Source organism: Lonchura striata, chromosome 3 (assembly GCF_050655825.1).
Source record: "Lonchura striata isolate lonStrDom1 chromosome 3, ASM5065582v1, whole genome shotgun sequence".
In the NCBI taxonomy this organism is placed as follows: Eukaryota; Metazoa; Chordata; class Aves; order Passeriformes; family Estrildidae; genus Lonchura; species Lonchura striata.
The window spans coordinates 80,976,071-80,998,673 of NC_140705.1; the positions used below are offsets into that span (position 1 = coordinate 80,976,071).

The following is a 22,603-nucleotide window of genomic DNA, read 5'->3' on the forward strand; positions in this document are numbered from 1 at the left end:
TTAGTCTTAAAGAGCAAAAACTTGTTCAAGAAAAGACAGGTATTGCTTTCCTTCTGAATGCTTTTTTTATGGTGGTCATTTTGACGTTTCTTGTAACCTCCATAAGTCTCTGGATTTTGTTTTATTCTAACAACTTTCTATACTAGAGCATGTTAATATTTCTGTATTTTTGTTTCTATCAAAACAAAATTCATATTCCAGCATATTAAAATGGTGTCAAACCATTGATAAATAACTCACAATCAATAATAATCTCCTCAACCTCAGAAAGCATAATCTGGGACTGCAAAGTATACTGTAAGAAGTGATGCTTTTGATAAATGACCGTGATAAATGCCCTCCAGAGATCTTTCGTTATCTTACATTTCCTTTTAGTATTCAGAGTTTCTTCTGCTGTAAATTTCAGCAGAGGTGATGTTATTCACACAGAGAAAGATTTGACTTCTGAGTTACACATTTGATGTGGATCTTGGTAATATAAATCAATGCAGAGAAACTCTGTTCAGTTCCTAAAGCAAAAAAATAAAGTTTTTATTAAACACTTCTGGAGAAAAGTGGGCAAAATAAATATTCTGCATATAGTTTGAAACTGCATGAGCAGGACAGTTGATTTCTTAGTGAAGAAAGAAACAAATGTTAATTATTTTCTGTTTCGATACTTCAAAAATTTTCTGCGGCTTTATGCTGTTGTTGTTCAGTGTACATCACTTTGAAACATTCTGTTTATCAAATTATTCTGAAGTACCCAGAATATTAATCAGAAACAAAGGTAATTAAAATTACTCTCTTTACTGTTACATTGTGTATGAATTTTTGTGAACTTAATTAAAATATTCAAAAATCTCAAATTTATGTGTTTTTTTTTTCTTACCCCCAGAACCAACATATATCACAATAGGTCCACCTACCTGTGAGGTTTTGGTGAACTGCACTTTGACTGAAAAAGACTGTATCTATAGCTTCAAACTGGACCAAAATGGCTGTCGCATTTGTCAGTGCAAAACTAGTGAGTATGCAGAAATATGGTGGCTTCTACTTTTTATATCAAGCTATATGTGAAAATGGTAGTATGCTGGTTATTTCCATTCATAATGTTGATTGTATGTTGTGTTAGTATGTGTGTGCTTTATAGTCATTCATCTTTAAAGAATTGGTTCCTGATTTCTGACATGGCTTGATTGCTTAAAATGTGTTTGGAGGAAAATGTACAGTGCTTGACTTTTGAGGTAAAAAATTAATAGCTGGCTAGAAAAGGTAATAATTTGGGACCTCATATAGACTTTGAGAAGTCTTACGAGAATTCCACATTTCATTTTCTTCTGTTTACAGAATTTTAAGTGCATCTAGGTTTCTGCACTTCAAAAAGTCCTATTGCTAAACAGCCTATTTTCAACTTAGATTTTTTTCATCAAAATTTAGATTTTGAGGATAAATGTTTGAAAATCATATGCTTGGGAGTGGGTGTTTGTATATATGCAAGTATATCCATATTTATATTTATTTCTATAACATACTTTTATATTTATTTTATATACACATATAATATTTTAGTTAGCATTTTTGCAGGCTTTAACATCTATTTCTTCCCAAAGGAAAAACACCGTGCCTTGTGAGAACTTTGTGTGTATCAAGAAAAACATTTTTTCTATATGTGTTTCCTTAAGACTCCTGTGTTTATAGGTGAACTATAAATCAGTATCAGGTTGGTTTTTGGAATTGACCAACAAAGGACACCTGTGGAGTACTAGTCTCCGCTTGCAAGATGCATCTTTGTGGCTGCCAACCCAACCTACGAGTGGGTTTACATTCTCTTTGTAATGCTATTGTATTTTTTCAGCTTTCTTGCAGCTTCTAAGGCTTCCACAACCAAAGTATTACTCCATTCTTCTTCTCTTGGTTTCAGTCCACTCCTTCTCAGCCACTTGCTAAACCAACATGACTATTGTAGGGGTCCCAAGTAGAAATGGTCAAAATAAAATTCTTAAGTATTAGAAACTAAAGAGCTTTAGGAATATGTGGTGTTGGAAACATATGGCAAGCCATAACATTATCTTGGCAATATACAGAAATAACACCTTTGACTGCAAGTTGTATTTATGGAAGGATGACTTTCCTTAGGTTACATCCAAGCTATCACACACTTGCCTTACTTCATTCTTCCTAAGGAAGACATTAGAAATGTTAAGGTTTGCTTTTAATGTTGTAATTTGATTTTCCTTCTCCTTCTGTTATTATTAAATTAACTGGGGAATTTGACACATAATAGAAGATGGACATACTTGGCAAGTTTCATCATCTATGCCTGTCTGTGCAGTCCTTCCCTCCAGTTTGGTGCACTGGAGACAGACTACTCCAAAGGATGGTTTCTTTTGTCCTAGGTTACCAGACTGCATATGGACACAAACCACATCTCAGGATGTTCTTGCTTAGAGTATTTCTGATTAAACGGTACATAAGAACCTATTCAAGGGAAATTTTCTCTTGCCAGATTTGCTTGAAATTTTCTTCATTTTACCATAGCAAACTGTCTGAAGCAAAGTTAATAGTATCATTTATCATCTATTTTTTCAGTTAAATAAATTGACTCGTAGATGGCTTAAAAATCTCAGTCATTTAGAAAGAGTTGGCCTTTATTTTCTAAGAAAGTGAAGAAAAATAACAGCTTGGAAATCTTCATCATTTGGTGGTTATCAATCAAAATTACAGAAATGGAATTTTTCTGTCAAGTGCTGTCTGTTGCTTGCAAGGCTCTCCGCTGGACAAGAGTGTGTGTGAAATGAGAAGAGAGGAGTCTTAGGTCAGATATGCTGAGCTATGTGCCAGCTCTCTGTGTACTTTAATATCCAAACCTGTTCAGTTGCATCTTGGTTCTCCTAAGGGCCTCAGAACATGTATTATCTTTGGCTCATGTATACTCCTGTGGACTTTTGGGAACATCATTATTTTATACTGCATCCACTTGCTTTTTGCTGGTCTAAGCTGCTCAACAGAGTCAAATTTAATTGCCTCAGTAAGGAACCCCGTGCCCACACTAACATTTGAAGTGATCATATCCTAATTCTACTAATCTATTTCCAATAAAATTTCATTTTTCATTAATTTATCTTTAGATAACTCTGCTGGAGGTTTGTTATACTTCAGTTATTTCAGCCAAAACAAAAGCAAAATTATAAAGTGGAAGAACATAGAGTGAAGGTGTAATTTGTTCTTTGTTACCTGCATTTACATTCATGTTGCCAGAAATAAGTAGACAACAGGTTTATTTGGAATGATTATGTAATTACAGTATAATGAAACTTGTTTGGTGCTTCGTTGTATTTTATTTTTAAGTCTATCCCTCCTCATTCAAGACAACTACAGAATGAGAAGAAGTAAGGAAGCAAATCAAAACATTGCTAGAATATTATTTTAATAGAAGTAATTTACTTTGTCTTTTATCCTTCTTTTCATTTCTACAGTGAATGCAAAAACATGATGTAGCAACATGCAGTGAAAACACACATGCTGTAAAGTAAAATAAAATATTTTTTTAAAATAGCTGAGCCAGACCATAGTTGTTAAGAGACGGAAGAAAAAAAATGCTAAACAAAGAGTGAGCATATAGATTTACATGGGAAGAAAGTTCAGTAAGTACATATGGAACCATAAATAATGAGGGAGAAAGGATGGATGATCATACTGACCAGAATCATCTAGAGGCCAAAGCAGCACTGCATGATAATGAAAGGTAAAAAGTAGAATCCAGAATCTGGGAAGAACTGCTGCAGAATACCAAGAGTAAAACTAAAACAAGTAGGAAAACCAGGTAAGGTATTACTGGAAACAAAATTTAAAAAGAAAGGATGGTATAAGATGATACAAGAGCAAAACACAAACAGAAAAAAAAAATAAGAAAAAAATTGTAGTGTGCTCTTGTGTTTGGAGTTTCTGGGCTTTTGCTTTCATAGGGAGAACTGGAGTGGAATGAAGACTAGAAGACTGATGGCATATTAAATAATGCCTGCTGATTGAAGCAACATAGGATTTAAAATCTGATTGGTAGTTGCTGCTGCACACAAAGTTATTCTTCGGCAACCGTTTGCAGTGCCAGCCTTGTCTGTTCCCTGGATTAGTTTCATGGGAAAAAAAACCTTTAAAATCTCTCCTGTAACTGAGACTAGTGTTTTTCCTCCAATGAATTGAACACATAGTACTCTTCAGGGTGTAACTATGAGCATGTATGACTTTAATTTTTTTTTTGAACATTTCAAATCTTACTAAACTGGAATTAAATTAAAGTGTTGCTGTCAATTTAAAAAATTGTTTGCATCATTTAGAAGGCATATCTTTGCAGTTCCAAGATGCAACTGTCATCCAGTTTCATTAATTTCAGACTCCTTATGGAGAGATGCAACTGGAGAAGGCTAGATGAGTAATTTCCCCTGCACATTATAATGCATCACCTTCTTCTTTATGTCATGGTCTCTTCTGTCTGTCAAAGCAAGTCATGCAATCACTATTCAAAAATAAGAAATAATGGTGTATTATGTGTTTGCACAGGCCTCTCAACATGAAACCACCTTTTCCCCAAAACGCATCCTATGGATATACACAGAAATAACTTTAGAAGTGTTGGTACCTTTTCCTGTAATGAGAGCGACACATTTTTCACCATGGAGTTAAAAAGAGACATTATCATTCAGTCTATACTAGCACACACTAGAAACATGGAATATTGAGTATTCTGACAAGTCACACCATCTCCCTTTATAGCTGATGGAAAATTCCAGCAATGCAGGTCTTTATTTAGTTGCCTAGGCATTCAAAGGCAGCATTGGTAGGTTTGAGCAAAGGTAGGTAGTTTCATCTACGGGCTCTCTGTAAATAGCAACAGTTAAGGGCTCTGAAAAAGCATAGGGACTGATGATGGGAAAAAGCCTATGAAAACTTTGCAGGGACTGCGGTGAGAGAACACTTCCCAATTCCTCATTTTATAGATAAGAGTCCTAACCTTTCAATCTTCTAGCCAAAATTTGAATATTTCATTCCTGTATTTCTGTATGAAATCCATACTCAAAGATGCATGTTCTCAACACTTAAATTCTCTCAGTGTTAATTTCTCCCATTTAAATAAACTTACTTTCTGTTTATTTCTGTGTCAAACTGAGGTCTGACAGTTCCTGGAAATAGTAGAGTGAAGTATAAATTACGTAACAATTTTCTGTTTTAGGAGCAATTGTCTTCCAGTGTTACTTTGATTTCACAACAAATTCCATGGAAAATAAAAGTTATAAAATAAATATCCAGGTAATCCTTCTTAATGCTAAGGAGAGCACATTAGATTTTTGAGTAATTCTGTAAGAGAGAAAAAGGATGTCTTCTTATCCTTCTAAAAGGGAATAGCTATTACAGGCAAGACTTCAGTTAAGGAAATACAACCATAGAAAAATTAGGATGAAGCACGTTTCCTAAAAATTTATGGCTCAGATCAGAAAGAAAAGTATCTATTCTCGTAGAACAAAAGTACTAAGTCCAAGCACACATGCAAGATAGTGCAAGTGTTCCCTAAAGAGGATGGAATTATGATGAACAACTCATGCCAAATAAATATTATCTGTATTGTCACTAGAATGAGTCTTTGGCAGGATTTCTGAAGATTACAATATATTGGAGTTAGTGCTTGCAATGTATCTAGTGCAACAGAAGCAGATAGGAATTTCACTTGGCTTGACTTGTGATAAAAGAAAAATCAGCATGCTTGAAGCTTGATCATTCTACACTAATTCCACCTCTGAGATATCACTGGTACAATTTCATTTTCATGACTTCATGTGTTGTATGCAAATTCTAGATTTGTTTAGAGCACATATCCAAGTGGTTAATTTGCCTCAATGGACTCACAAGATGATTTATTTAAACAGTGTTTTCTAGCATCACAGCACCCAGTCCCTTCATTTTTTTCCAGCTTTCGTGAATCATGATTTAAGTCTTAACAAAAGGAGGGAGGGTTAGTGTGGATCTGTGGAGGCAATATATTCAGAGAATTCCAGTTACTGTTAAGTAACCTAGTTTTCTCCTTCATAAATTTGCCTCCCCAGATCCCCACCCCCGAAGATTAAGCAGCAGTAGCAATCCACACCGAGAGGACGGCTGAGGAGTGCTTAATTGTAAAGGTACTGTGAAACAGTTCTCCTGATATGATCTGTCCTCAGCATCAAGAAAATAATACTGGTAAAGGTATGTAGCTAGCTTTGTGTAGCCATGCTACAAATTTGTAAAAATGGACACCAACCTAAGTCAAGTTAAATTACTGACATAATCTTTGTCATGTATCTATTAATATTCTCTGGTAGTTGTTTTTTTCATCTGTGAATTACGGGACTGAAAACTAAAAGTATTTCTACATAGAATGCATTTTCAAAACTTTTTAGAGTAAAATGATTTTCAGTCCTTACAATACAAATATCAGTGTGTCCATATATAAAATAATATATTGGAAAAGCATAAATATCCCAGTTTTAGAGCAGAGATTTTAAAATACCATATATATGCTAGAAAAAAAAAAGTTTGTTTTTTTTTTTTTTAAAGAGCTGGAATTGCAATCAAGCTATTAGAAATTCAAGCAGAAGACCCTTTTTAGAGCTAACATGCAATTGAATTTTTTTTATTTTTAGGACTTTTTTTGAGTAATATTTTGTAACATTCCAAATATCCATAGGTTCATATGAGGTAGGGATATGAGCACTCTGAAATCAGGAATAAATCATGCATACAATGGTTTGAATTTAGGATGAAGACTTGTGATTCCTTTTGAGATGCATTGCCCTGGAGATGCCATACCTGTGAAGGATAGAGTTTGCATTGTATCTGAAATATTCCACTGCTAAGTTAATTCTGCCAAATGCAGATATTGCTAACATCTCATGGGACAGAATGTTTTTGTTGTCCTGTTTGCAAGGTGAGACCTTGACTGCAGTAGGGTCACATCAGTATGTCAACTACTCTTACATACTGATTTTTGAACGTGCTTTTCTTTCCTTCAGCAGCTGGTGACTCAGTTTTATAGATATCAGACAACCTTTTAAAACTAGAATTGATGGTAGTGTTGAGAGTAAGATACTGGAAGAGTTTTAAAACACCGGATCATTTGTGTGTAGCATGCTCACCATATCTTGGTAATCATCAGTTCTCAAGATTTTTCTACAGTGTTATCCCATCCTCCATATCCCAAAGAGATTCCTCTTAAACTGTGTAATGTTCCTCCAAAACTCTCAGTATCTGTTTTATTATAGTCTGCGTGTATGAAAGGGTTTGTGTGTGGAGAAAGTGGGGACAGAAATTGCTGTATTTAAAAGGAGTTTATGGATAATGGTGACCAGGCTTAAATGCCTCACCAATATCTGTTTGTTAATAATTCATAAATGGGCATGTTTGGAAGACTGATTCATCTTCAGCTGTTCTTTCTGCTTGTATTTGTCCAACAGCATCACATTAAATTGATCAAAATGAATCCAAGAATTTGGAATTTTAATATGCAAGCCAGCATATAGTTTGTTTAATTGTATCAAACTACAGAACAAAGTATTTGCTAGTACTGCAGTCTTTGGAGGACTCAAAGTCTGTAAGCAATAGCTTTTGCCAGTGTAGTAAGGACTAGTGAAGACTGTGACTAGACTGTGAACTGCCAGCTGGACCTGTAAGTAACTGGCTTTGCTGCTGCTTTTGAAGTTGTGGTTGCACATAGCAAAGAAATATGCATAGTCTTGTGTGGGTTGGATTTACTGCTGCAAATATTCAATGCTTGTTAGTCCTCAAGTGAGTATCAGTTCTAAGCAGGAGGACTATTTAATAACATCATTGGTTCAGGACAAACAACCTTTCCATGTTTACTGTCCTAGCCTCCTACTTTCAGCATTTTATGTGATATGTCACATTAAAAAGCTAAGTATTTGTTGTAAAACTACAATTCTATGAGCCTGAGACATTGAGGAGCACATTCATTTTTTTTTAAAGTCATGGTTCATCAGTATCATTACGGAATCATCCAATATCCTGCATCTGAACTCTGAGCTTGCCATGCAAGTTGTTTTCTGTATTGGCATGACCTTATTGGCAGTTCATGTTTTATAAGAAACATGAATGAATGTGTTTCTACTAACCATGTAGAACTCTACAGATATTTCCCTAAGCAACACAGTAAGAGATGTTCTCCCTTTAATTAATTTCCTGTTCATCATTTTGTTTTTGTTTTAGTCTTCTACTTCCTATCTAACCATCAGTTTAGTTCCCTGTGTGATGTCACTATAACTGATCAGTCACAAAACCCAAAAAAATAGTTTATACTATGTGATCAGAAGCTTAATCCAATACTGTTGGAGTTGCAGTCATGTACAGGTGCATAATGCAGTTCTGTCAAACTCTGAATGGTAGTTTTCTTCTGCATTAGCTTTTAAAATATTTGCTATATCCTCATTTCAGCCTGTCTGATTGCCCTGATACACTTTTGAAGCAGTTATTAGACCAGGTAGGGCTGGATCTCTTTTCTACAAATACATTAATGATTTGAGATTGTTTCCTCATGAAATTTATATAAGCAGAGGTGGAAAACACTCTCAAACAAATATTCTGCTAACATTTTGTCATAATAGATTTGCTCAGTTCATTGCAGTTGACTTTCATGAACTAGTGAACTAGTTCTCCTTGTTCCTTAGTATGTACCACTTGAAATGCAAAACCTTAGCAAAAAAAATCTGCTTTTATTTATCTTTTCATAATGAATTAGTCATTATTTTAGTAGTGATAAATTTAAAACTATAGCTAAGGCTATAGAAAAATTGTCAGAATGACAATTGTATACACTGAATTTGATCCACATCTGAATATTTAGGTTTGTAATCTTTTCAGTCTTTTTCTCTTCTTTCTTTCTCTGATAGCGATGCTTTACTTTGGTGATTCACTTAATTTTCTGAAGAAAAAATACTTGGCTTAAAATACTGGACTATGCTTTTCATCAGGCCTGTGCAGCAGACATAAACTCTGTGTACCAGATGGTACTTCATTTAGAGACTGCCTGCTGTTGTCATGTTTTTAATAATGTTTTAATAGGAGACATTTCGATGATTAGGTGTAAATTCAGAAAGCAGACCAGAATTCACATCCTTAATTTCATGACATTACATTTCTTCATAGAGAATTTTTTCCAAAACTTATTTAAAATCTATATCCACAGTTTGTACTGTCATACTATCAGAGGTTTGAGTGCACTAACATGTTAATTTCAGTAAAGATCATTTTATCAGAATTTGATTTTGAGCATCTTATTAGAAAGACTGAGCAGAGGTCTGTGGAGATTATTCTGATCACCTCATACATAGCATTGACATAACGATAGAAAGTCTATACTTAACAGTTGTCTGCAGTGACTTCAGCAAACTTTCCCTTTATGTTTGACATAGACTTTTGATGATTTTTCATATGTTCTTCACTGTCTTTTCCTGGGAGGTAATGGTGATTATTAGTCACCCACCTCAAGGCTCTGAAGAGCTTTTCTTTCTTGGCCACTTACAAAATGAAAATGCTTTTGAGGATAACTCACTGTGTAAAGGATTAAGCAAGGAGGATATTGCTTCAAGACTGGATCTCCTGGTTAGTATGTCAGCTGACTATTTGAGTTTTAAGTATATTTAACATCATAAGCTACTTGGGATGAGACACTCGAGATGTCTTCCTGCTTTTTAGCACTACCCTTAGATACCCTCAGCCTTTTAATAAAGTCTGTTAACTTTACATGTAACAAACTTGTTTTCATCTCTGAAAAGTAGTTTCACTAGCCAAATCAGAGCAGAATAAAAGACTGAAAACAAAGTATTCAACTGTGGGACTCTGAGTCATTATTTTGCCATCTTCTATAACTTTGTGGTCAAACCTGAATGTTGTATTTTGATACCTCTTCTGAAGAGATAATCTGGAGACAAATAAGATAAAGAAATATGCCAAGTAAAAAAAAAAAAAAATTCTGTTTTTTTAGATTTCTTTAAATTGTTATTTCCAGCTCTTCCTTTCACTTTTTTAAGATACCTGTTTATTTCTCTCATGCCTTTGCATATGTACCTTCTTTTTTCTTCACCTGTCTTCCTGATCCTACTGTTTATAGAAAGCCATGTAAACATTTCATTTCCCTGACAAAGTATGCTTTAGAAAGAAATGGTTCTGCTCAGTTCAACCTGTGAATTTCCAGGTTATTCACTGCTCAGATAATCTGCAGGAGATGATCATAATTTACATTATATCAAAGGTCATAACTGGACTTAATTCTTTTTGGAGATATCCTTCTGTATATCCTATCCTATCCTATCCTATCCTATCCTATCCTATCCTATCCTATCCTATCCTATCCTATCCTATCCTTCTCTATGCATTCTTTATGAAGTTCAAGCCTAGCTTTAAAAATTATGACTACACTCTAAAGTCTTGCATAATGAAAAGTTTAGTTAATTTTATTATCACTTTGTGTTCCTAGGGAATAATTCTGTACAAACTTCCTAGTATAAAAGCTCATAAATGAAAGACAAATTCTCATTATTTTAACTTGCTTGAAGAAAAGTCTTTGTATTACATATAACTCACTCTTTACCAGAGAAAAATACCAAAGTTTCCTCCGCATTATGTTTTAAAATCAGCATACATATTAAAAAGATTAGTATTCTTTGTAGATCGGCCTGACTTAATCCTCAAAAAATGTGTAAAACTTCATTAAGATCTTTGTATATGTGTTTCTGTCTAAAGCAAGAACATAAAACAAGGGCTACCATTGCTGTGCAAAGGTTAGATCTCACTGAGAGGAAACGCTTAAATCTTGTGGTATCAATTCTCTGCTTCCAGGCACAATCGCTAGAGGTTATAAAAGGATCTGGCATTTCTTTTTTTGTATTCTGAATGGCAAACAACCCCGAACTTGTACACCCTTTTTGCTTCAGACACCAAATTTGCATAAAAGTAGAGAGGTTAGAGCCATGACCCTGATTATATTCATCCTATTTAAACTGAGCACTGTTGTTTGGAATAAGGAGACTCTTATATTATATTGCAATTGCCTAACCCAAATTCCATTTCAGAAGTCAGCAGTGAATTTGCTGATGTTCTCTGACATTTTGGTCTCATTCTGACACAGTAAGGAATATATCTTCTTTACCAAATGAGCATTAACTTGGTAGAATAGATAAGGAAACACATGGCTTAGCCACATCTGGTTAAGTCGATATTTTGGAATCTGAAATGCAACATTATAAAAACAGGAGAGGAAGCATTTAAGTAAAACAAGATTCCTTCTGTAGTTCTCCTTCAGTACACTGCCATTTTAGAGAATAAGTCAATATTAATAACTGATCTCCTCTTTGGAAAACCCTGTCCCTAAATGTTCATTCCCCTAAAGGAAAGTGGTCTTCAGGTCTCAAATTAGGAGCATATCTGGAAGAATTATCTTCAGCTGACCTCTGTACAACCAAAACTTCATAGTGATGTGGATGTTCAAGCTAGAGATCAGCCATCCTTTAAATATCACACTTAAGGTCAGGCCTTTGGATATCTTTTGAAGAATCTTAATTATATTTCCCTCTTTTTCTATTTTGATCTCACTTTGGCTATTGTAATAATGATAATTTCTTTCCCTTGTGTTTTGCATCCTTAGTGTAAAAAACCCCATAATTTTCTGTTTCCCCTCACCTCTGCAACCAATAAAAGAACATTGTATCCCACAATATGTTAAGAGTGGTCTTTCTGGCGTTGCTTCTTTCAAGAAAAGCAAAAAGAAACTGATCAATCTCAAAATAGTAAATCACAATGAGAGGAGATAAAATGACCATTATTTATCTCTGTACCAGAAAATCTGAGATGCCAACAGTTCAACATCTTCCTTATGCCATCACAAGAGGCGGATGAAACTTGGTACTGGACTTCAAGAAATAGATCTTTTAGTCTAGCATCTCTAAGCTTCAATCACATCTTTGGGTATTGCAGTTATATTTTGAAAAAGCAGATCTTAATCAGAGATCAACAAGCAGCATAAAGTTGACAGCAAACAGCATAAAAATAAAAGTTTTTAATATATCCCGCCTTTCAGTACTTATTTAAAATAAGTAGAAGAGAAATAAAGATTATCTATATTGAACAAAAGCCTACCAAACCCATATAATGTGTGGCAATTGTGTATTATTTTAGATGTGTTATTAAAAGCCAATGGAGTGATTCATGTTGGACTCCATTGGCTGTGCATCTGTTCATAAAATTACCTTAGTTTGTGGTACCAGGTGGTACTCCCCAAGCTGCTGACAGGAACTGAAGAATCCTGTAGTGTCTGTTCATACAGTTTGGGTTGTTACTGAAGAATTCTGTCAAATATTTTAAAAATAGGACAGTCTGAAGGTAAGGCCTAGCAATGTTAAGAAAGTGACAAAGCGAAAGGGAGCAGAAGGTTCAGTGTGCTGAGGATGTGTTTTGTATAAGGAGTGTCCATATTGTGATAAACTGCGTGTGTCCTTTGCAGGGGAGGAGCTGTGCACCGGCCTCATTTCGGGCTGTTCCTTGGATTGTTCCTTTGGCTTCCAGACTGACGCCCACAACTGTGAGATCTGTCAGTGCCGGCCGCGGCCCAAGAAGTGCAAACCCATTGTATGTGACAAGTACTGTCCCTTTGGATACTTGTACGTATTCTCATCCTGAAAGCACACTTACCACAACCCCCGTGTATACGGAAAATGCGCTAAATCCAGGTGGATCCACTTGTGTTTGCTTTGTGGCACAGCGGGGAGAAGTGCAGGAAAACAGAAATGGTGTTACAGATGAGGGAGTGCAGTGTTCTTCTAAATGGATTTTGATCAACAGATTTAGAAACAGAAGCTCAAAAAACAGCAGAATACAAAATGAAAGCAGTGCTTAAATTCTTTTTAATTTGACAAATGATGAGAAAGCTACTTACAAGTGATGCTGCTTACATGTAGCTTTTTGAAATTCTTTTGGCATGCTTTGAGGAACTTCCATTTTATAGCCCATTTATTTTATTCCAATTATCTAATATTTCAAGTTTCCTTTAATTTTGATACGATAGCAGACTAGTTTTAGTAAGACATTTCTGGTAACTACAGGATTTGTGAATAATAGTACTGTATCTTAGCTATGTTTTTGTAAATGCATTCAAAATCTGGATTTGTGGTGGACTTCTTTTTCCATAAAAGTAAGTATTTCTGATATTTATTCAATTGTGAAAGAGGCGATGAAAATTGAGTGGGTCTTTTGTGGCAGAAGTTTCTTAGTAATTACTTCTGGTGGTATCTCTATATATTTTACCAGTAAATTTTAATTTGTATGGGTTCATTCCATGTTAATGCCTCCTTTTTGTAATAACTTAATTTCTATCTCATGGCAGCAGATATTCAGATAACATTCAAATGGTTTTGAGATATTTTTTTTTAGGATTTTCAATGAAATCTGCTACATTTGCAACTCCTAGTTTTTGATAGTGATACTCCTTAAATTTCTGGTTCATTCTGGAGTTCTCTTTGGCCCTTGTTCATAAATGTTGCAAGCTATTTAATAGCCATTTTTACTGTGGTGTGTCCTCTTAATACATGGAGTTGTAAATGAGAGAGGAAAACAAGGGATTTTTAAATTAAGTTAATAAAATTATCATCAGGCATGTTGATTTCAGGAGTGGCTGAGAGTTATTAGTTTTGCAAGTGAGGGAAAGTAGAACCAGAGGGAAGTTACAGAAAAGAAATCTGGTAAAGAGCAGTAATTTTATTCTTTATGTATCATGAGTTTAATATATTGACCTACACAGCATACTTACAATTAATGTATGTGATTTTTCTGCTTAGATAAGCTGAACCACACTCTTCTTCCTTTTTTTTTACTCAAGTGTTCTAAAGAGTTTTATTAGAAAATCTCTGTGAACTATATAGCAAAAACATTTAAAAAATGACAGCACATTTTAATGGGAATAATATGGTAGTTGTAAAATAAAGATGTTTTAAAAGCAAGTTGATTTCAAACTGATGCCAGTGTTTCAAGGAACCCTGTCTTTGGGATGATTTTTCCCATATATTTTTGTGCACCTGAAAAATATATGAACTTTAAACCTTTCTAAGCTATTTGGAGAATAGTTTACATACAAAATATAATTTTATTATGCACAATGGCTGGTATTTTTAAATTATGAATGTTTCATAAAGTCTTCGGGTGATTTTTTAGAAACCAGAAATGAGCATTCTGATCTTGTCATTCTCTACAAAATACATTAAAAAATACACTGAATGAAATTAATAACATTTAAAGATATCTTCATATGGAGCTGTTTGTAATATAAAAGGCTAAAATCGTGGCAAGAATTACTTTAGGATCATTTCACTTTGAGTTTTACCCTGGTGTGAAAATTATTTAGATTTGAGGTTGTATAGTATATTTGTTCAGTTTACTACCATATATTTGACTTCCAAGTGTGTTGTGCTCATTAAAAACATGGGGTGTAATGGAGGACAAATCTATTTTAATGTAAACATTTAGTCACAAATAGGACACACAAGAAAGAAATATTAAAAGAAAAGTATGTTAGAGAGTGAACAGTGAAGGAGTAATCATCATATTTGTAACTTTTTTTTAAGACTGTTAAAAGTTAATAACTGGAAATATTGAATTGGTGCATCTTTAAAGAAACCAGAGTCTTTTCATAACTGTGAAAAAATCTGCTAGATAAAGCTCACTGTTTGAAAGCTCTACACAGTAATGGAAAGAAGCATTCCTTTTGATGGGATAGGAATACAGAAAGTCTTTCATTCTCCACTCTACTGTATTGCAATTTCTTATTCTCAGCCTTTTAAGTAAAAATTAAATAAAGTTTTCTACAGCTTGAAGCCAGACTTTCTAGAGATCTACATCATTTATCTCCTAGATAAATGATAATTTATCTCCTCTAAAAATAATTTATTTCTCCTCTATCCTCCTAGATCATGTTCTATAACTTCCCATGTATGTTCTTTGCTTTGCATATCTGTGCCAAAAGTTTGAATAGTGTTATCTGCCTGTGTGAAAAAAGACAAGGAAACATTCAAAAGAGGATCCACTGAATGGGGAGCACATGTCAGGAATGGAGCCCATAAAGCTTGTAAAACCCATAAAACCACTGAATCTAAGGGTGACAATTAACAATCATTTTCTTTGCTCATCAGTCACTTCCTTGGGGGGGATGCTCTTTAAAGATGTAGATATTTAAAGTGACTTGTTGACCTTTTACAACTTATTTTGCTCATCTAGGAAGAACAAGCATGGCTGTGAAATCTGTCGGTGTAAGAAGTGCCCTAACCTGCCTTGTGGTAAAATCTGTCCATTGGGCTTCCAGCAGAACAGTCATGGCTGTGTTATCTGCAAGTGCAGAGGTACGTGCCAGTGCATTCCCACCTCTAACTACAATTTGTTTTCAAAGCAGGTGGAAACCAGGCTGAAAGAAAACCAATACTGCACAGAATATTTACAAATTGAAATACAATAACTGAGAGGGAACCAGTTCAACATTGCTCACATAAATGTATTGTTTTGCTGATGTTTGTTATTATCTATTAATCTGGACTTCAACAGAAAGCTTTCATCTCTGCTTTCATCTCCCACTACAAAGTCACAAAAAGCTTGTTATCATTAATAAAATTAGGTCAGGCTCTTAATAAGCAACTACTACTAATAAGCTAATTGAGGGAATTTTTTTCAGTAGTGATGTTCATCTTGCCTTCTTCACCATTGCCTTTTCTTTACAAACAAGTGTTGTATTTTATAAATATTCAGTATATCGCCTAAAATTGGAGTGCTGTTTCTTGGATGCTTTTCGGGCAATCTTAATGAACAATGAGTAGAAAGAAGAGCTGCCCAGGAGAAAGAACTTGGTATTCTTAAGCTAAAAATTTCATACATGTCACATCCCAAACCTGTAACCACCATGTTCAAGATGGATATTGAGATCAGGTGTTCATTTGTTGTCTGCCATATACTTGTGCTGCTTTCAGCACGTTTCTTCCTTACAATATTTTCAGGTTATATTTTGTATTAGTCTGGGTATCAGACTTCCTTCATTGCTCATCTCCATGTGTTGCATTTAATAACTTTTTGGTTTTGCTCAGTGTCTCCCTGATCCTAACTGCTTTTTCATGCTTATTTTCTTTGACTCTTACTTATGTGTTTTGATTTCTAGCTGTAGTCAAGTAGCTTTGATTACTTTCCCATTGCTTTATGTAATGACCCTATTCTCAACTTTTTGCTATTTCTTCTGCATTTTAAAAAAACTATAAAATGTAAAAGAACAAGCTATGGGAACATAGCACTGAAAGAAAATATATGAGTTCTTGAAGTCACTCTCCTGTAATTGAAGGCAAACATGCAATCATATGAATCAAAAATATCCAACATTCTTTTTTCTATGTAACAATATACACTGCAGACAGCTTAAGAAACTTCCAGACTTCTAGCAAAATAAAAGTTGCAATGTTATATTTTGCAGATGTGAGAAGCAGAGATGTTATTGACATAAGCTACAATATATGACTTTTACTAGAAATTAGAATTTTAAAAATTGAATAAGAAAGGGTAACTGCTGAATGGTGTCCCATTGAGATAATTCTTATCACTCAGCTTGTCATTTGTCTCCATGTTCACAATCAGAACACTTTTGCTGATCATAATGCTGTGACTAAATACACACAAAGTGTTCTTTTCGATGTACCATAATTGCCACCCAGACTATAAACTTTGGTCACTAATTATGTGTTTGCACACTTTTAAGTCTTCTCCTTAACAAGTATGGATTTTAAAATGTGCACAATTATTTAGTGAAATTAACTTGATACATCTCAAAGTAATATTTACTGTTGTCATGATCATAAAGATACCAAGCCATGAGAATATCACTTCAATATCACTTAATTAGCAGTTTTGTCAAAGAATGATTAGAACAATCACCATTACATTCTGGAGAGAATGTGAGTCCTTGTTAAAATTTTGACCCAGAATCCTTAAATAAGGGGAAGGTTGTGTAAATCCCCTGCCTGTGAATTAGCTACACTTTCTAAATTGCTTCTGCTAGAAATAGCTGGTGCTAGGATTAATAGAACCATAGAAGTACAGGCTGGAGCAGTGCTGTGACAAACTGAGAGTCCACTTCTTTACCCTTGCATAAAATAGAGTGTATCTGGATAATCCTTGACAGATGTTTGTATAATATTTAATTTATTAAGAATCTCCACTTTAAAAAGACACAAAAAACTAGAACAAAATAGAAAGTGGAAAAAAACCTTTCTAAAATAGTGTTCTCTTGTGCTTAGAAACATATAACATTTTAAAATTAATTTTCTAAAATTATTGTCTCCCTTTATACACATTGAACTGGTTACTCCTTGTCCTGAGCTTAGCAGACATATGGAGCAGCTAAGCACCATTCCCTTTAGAATTCTTGCAATATTTAAGGGGTTACAACTGGAGACTTATAAACATTTTTTGGGTGGGAAATGTGTTTCTAAGTCAAACAAACCCAGTTACTGCAGTTTCTCATCACTGTTCAAAAATTTGATACTGTGCTTTAGCCATAGTAAAATCTTTGACTAGTAGAAGTAGTAGTTCTGTATTTAAATTTACAGTGCTCCTGTAATTGTGTCTTATACTGAACTTTCCTCTTCTGCAGTGGTATCACACCACACACTTCCTTTTCTTGTGAACTACTGTACCTCAGATCATGTCAACCATACCTCTAGCTAGTTACTCCCATTTTGTATTTACACATTAAATTTTTTCAAATATTAGCTTTTCTACTAATTGTTTTCACTTTCCAATTTTTAATTACAAGCTCAGTTTGTGAACTTAATTTTGAGTACCTGTTTATGTATGTTTATCCAAATTATGGAGTGTACTTTAGAATATTTCAGGAAAAAAGTCTGATTGCTTCAGATATCCTTTTCCCTTGCTAAATAAGCAAAGTCTTACTATTTAGGACTTCTGAGTGTCAATAATAATTTTAATATAGAGCAGTATTCCAGAGATATTAATTAAATACTTTTATATTAAAGTATGAAAGCATAGTAACTGAATTTAAGTTTTTTTCATAGTATTTCTGTTCATGCAACAGGTTGAAATCTGTTCTAAGAAGTATTTTATCCTTATGCATTATTTTTGTTTAGTTCACAAAATACTATACTAATGTAACTTCTGTGTATTGGCTTTCTGTTCTGATAATGTGCCTCAAACTAACTTTGTACCATCTGCTTGTGAAATCATCTCTGATAGATCTGCCACAGCTGAAGAAGTGCTGACCTACATACTAGTGTACAAAAAAACCAAAAAAAACCCACCAAAAAACACCAAAACCAACAAGCAAAAAAGCTGAACACTTCCTAAAATTACATGTAAACATACTACTTCTCATACATTATCCTTTTTTAAAAGAAAACTAAGAACTTATTACAATAACCTTATATATATGTCAGCAGAACATTGTTGACATACCATTGAAAACAAGTCAGTTCATTGAAAAACTGCTTCTGCATTCTTCATCATAATAGTGATGTAGATGAGGGAGTGTTTGGCTCTAAATTCACTCTACTCTACTTTGATTAACAAAGAATATGTTGAGGCTAAATCCCACAGCACTTAAATACCTCTTAAGATACAAATGAAAGATACAAATGAAACAAACTGCTTGTATGTTCTGACAGAATGCAAGTAATGCCACAGTCTAAGCTACTGTATTCTCATCTCAGTAAAAGCTAAAAGAAATGAGAGATTAAATTCTCATCATTCTCTTCCAAATATCTCATTTATTATAATAATATAAACAAATAATTTTTCACAGGAAGTATTTTATGGAATATTTCCAGTATCTACCATTACCTATTAGCACCTGATTGCAATTTTTTATCATTTGCAAAACCATCCACATGTCATTTAAATGTTTTTATATTCTACTTGCTATCAGATACATTATAATCTAATGTGCTATGGTATTTAAATATTTCATTTAAAATATGCTTCATGCTATCTGCTGTTTTCCTCCATTGCATTCCTCCTTTTCTTACATTATTTACACACTACTGCATTTCTGGTTGATTAAAAAAATACAGGTTCAACAAAAGGAAGTGATTATATTTTCCAAGGAAATACTACAGGAAATTCTACTGCATCCTATTGTCCTTTTCAGTGTACCTTTTAGTTGTTTCCTGTGTGTTACTTTAAGTGTAAATGATAGAACCATTATTTACTTGGTCTTATATGTGCTTTAAAAATAAATGCAGTCCAGTCACAAAGTTGGTGTTTCTTCCTAAGCAGCAGATGCTTATCAGGACATCTCATTTTCCTTTGGTTTTTGCAGAAGCAACAGCTTCTCTTATGCCTCCTGTTAAAACAGGCTCTTGCCTGTCCATGGATGGGCACCGGCACGAGAACGAAGAGAGCTGGCATGACGGCTGCAGGGAATGTTACTGTCACAATGGACGAGAAATGTGTGCCTTGATCACCTGTCCCGTTCCCAGCTGTGCCAACCCCACCATACATCCAGGGCAATGCTGTCCATCATGCCCAGGTAAGACATGGTTTCTTCTGTATGCTTTGTAATCAAGTATCATTTCACTTGTGTTCTGTTTCTTAGTGCACTAAAATAATCTCATGAATACTTCAAAAGTAGGCAGAAATGAAGGTTTCTGTGCCCTAATGTAACATGATGAGTTGCTGTCATTAAGTTCTCAGCTGTGGAAAATGGAAACTTACATATTTAAAGCATATGCAAGTTGTGGGTCCTAATATGTTAATCTTTCACACACTGGAATCTTTAAACTAGTAAAAGTTTCTAGTCTGTTACTTATAATAACGAGTATTATAATAAGCCATTACATTTTCATTTTTGATTTTAAAGTGGAGTTTTATTAAAATGTATCTCCTGATGAATGTTTTATAATCCCTCAAAGATGTACACAAACAGATGTCTTAAGTAATTGAACATTATGATTTTGTGTTCTGAGGGAAGGCTCCTATACCACCAGCAGAAGATTATTTCAATACTTTCAGTGGGAAGGCCAAGTACAGTTTATGTTGCATTCCAGTACCATTTTAGTACGTGCTAATATGAAAAACATCTATGAAAAAGAATGGGTAGAATGTAACATTAATGCCCTCTATTTACAGAATTATTCCTACAGTATTTTATGTGCCAAGTAGATTAATTTGTAATACAGTTATATTCTCTATGATTTTATTGGAACTCATATTAGGAGTAAGAACAATGAGGCTCATGAAGCTCCTATAAATAGAGAACAGTATGACAGTACTGGCAGGATATAAGCAATTATGAACTTTTTCTATTTCTTTGTAAAGAACTGGAAATCCTAGGGGCAAAATAAGCAGATCCTCTTTCTGAAAGTGACAGAGAATAGTGCATTCTCCTGGTGACCTAAGATAACCAATCTCTTTAGATTGCTTAGACAAATGGTGATCTCCAATCCAGTTCACACCTTGTGGTAACTGGAAAATCAGTAAGTCCCCAAAAGGATGGAAGATTCCAAAGGGTCTGTCTCTCTTTCAGCCTTTTCACAATGATTTGTATAGTATTATATATATGTATATGGGTGGGGGCAGGTTAACATATCAGTCTTGCCTTACATAAACAAACAAGAATCAAAATTTAAAATGTATGGTGGTTATTCCAATTGCAGCAATTATCTTGTTAGGTCCTCAAGACTCATCCTTGACTTCATTCTACTGTCAGCATACTCGTGAATCTTGACTTACTGAATATGTACCGAACACCTCAGAGCATTCAAATAAGAGTAATGGTAATTTTGGTCTTTCAGCTGGCCAGCAGCTAGTTCTTTGTCTGTGGAGAGTGAGTTTGGGTGAATTCATTCACAAGCCTAATGCTGAGTTTGTGGAAGAAAGGTCAATATGAAGTTAGCAGAACCTATTATCTCACACCATACAGTTCTTGTGGATGAGATCAGCATTTGATTCTGAGCAGCAGCAATGTTGGTCTCTTTTATAAAAGAGCAGTTACTTAGCCAGCAGTGTCATTTCCTTCAAGAGAGAGGGTCTGCATAGGTTTCTCTGTCTGACATCAATCCTGCTTTCAAGCCACTGGTCACCTAGCTTCTGTGTAAGCAAAGTCATATTTGGTGTCAACTCTTAAAATGCTTGGGCAGATACAGCATTTTAAAGATGGCATAAGTATAGGGATTACTATGGCCATATTAGTCTCAGTGTGGGGTTTTTCCCCCACTGAGGTCTTGCATTTGTTAGAAATGTAATTCTGATTTTATTTTGCAACATATTGATTCTCCACTCATGATGTTAAATATATCATGGCTTTAAGTAGATTGGAGTACAGTTTGGAATTGTGAGACTGAGAGCATGTCACTGTATGGCATGTATCTACCATAAGTATATTGAAGTAATTAGCAGTCCTGATGTACTGGGTTTGGAATTGCACTCTTAACCTATCCACCGGGAAGTGGCAGCTCTCAGAGATCATTTTGCAAACTGAAAAAAAGTGTGGTTATATTCAATTCCACATTTAGTTAGTTTTCAGCAGAGCAAGATACACACCAAGTGCTAAAACGTCCCTTATAATCATGTTTCTACATATTAAGAAGTTTATATGGATCAGCACAATGCTCGTTAAAATCTTATGGTTTCCTGTAAGGTTTAAAAGCCATTAATTGCTACTGTTCCACAGAACTGTGCTATGTAGAAAGTGTGTATTTGTTAGACCAATTGTTTCTTGAGGTGATGAGTTGCACATCTGTGGGACTTTAGTTGCCGTGATACATCATTATCAGTGCTGTTAAGGGAGCAGTAGGCAACATATACACCAGTGCTATCTGGTTGTGCTTTTCTTATCAGGAACAGTAATGAGCAAAACAGGCCTGTGACTTTGCAGAAAATTAAATGCAAAGGAGATGACTCAGAAATTTTCCAGAAAATCTTAGCGTTGCTTTTGCCATGATGAGTTAAGATACCATTGCATAACACGTAAGATATTGTTCCAGCTGAAATAATCTAACAGGGACAAGGCAGCAGACTAGCCATCTGCAAATGGCATTTCAGGTAAATGCTGCTGAATTGTGTATGTGGTTCACAAATGTAAGCAATTGGAAAAGCATAGCATAAGCAAATTGGTGAAAGATAAAATAATTCCCTAAAAGAAAAGGTACTTTGTGAATAGAGTAAGATCAGCCAGAGTCAGCTTCCTTGAGTTCTACCTATCATTCTCCATGAGTGGCCTTTCCTTTACGTGGCAGTGTCATAGAGCAAAGGGCACAAATTCTGTTCTCCAGACAGGAACAGCAGTGCTAGAAACATGAAGAGAAGCCACAAGCACTTTGTGAGCCTTGGCCTGTCTAAATGACTAGAGGAGCTGCTGTACACTTAATTTTTCTCTCCTTAACCAAGATATTTGGGTTAGGATGATGTTCATATTAGGCATCATTATAATGAAGTAGTAGAGAGAGGCACCTTCAGAAAGTGGTTTAGAGATGTAGCACGATTAGCAAGAAGTCATTTTTTTCTTCTCCTCCATTCAGCATAGGAAACCTGAGGAGGTTCTGTTCTTAACAGA

At 34.7% G+C, this 22,603-nt stretch overlaps 1 protein-coding gene across 6 annotated transcripts in view; it reads left to right on the forward strand.

The window, feature by feature from the left end:
• CRIM1 (cysteine rich transmembrane BMP regulator 1) overlaps positions 1-22,603 on the forward strand; it is a 174,032-nt gene that overhangs the window by 136,592 nt on the left and 14,837 nt on the right. For all 6 annotated transcript variants that reach the window (XM_085576912.1, XM_021528080.4, XM_021528076.4 and 3 more), the window contains 4 exons: positions 878-1,006; positions 12,521-12,677; positions 15,283-15,404; positions 19,370-19,579. In XM_085576912.1, the coding sequence (XP_085433038.1) occupies positions 878-1,006; positions 12,521-12,677; positions 15,283-15,404; positions 19,370-19,579 (618 nt within the window). The remainder of the gene's footprint in view (positions 1-877; positions 1,007-12,520; positions 12,678-15,282; positions 15,405-19,369; positions 19,580-22,603) is intronic.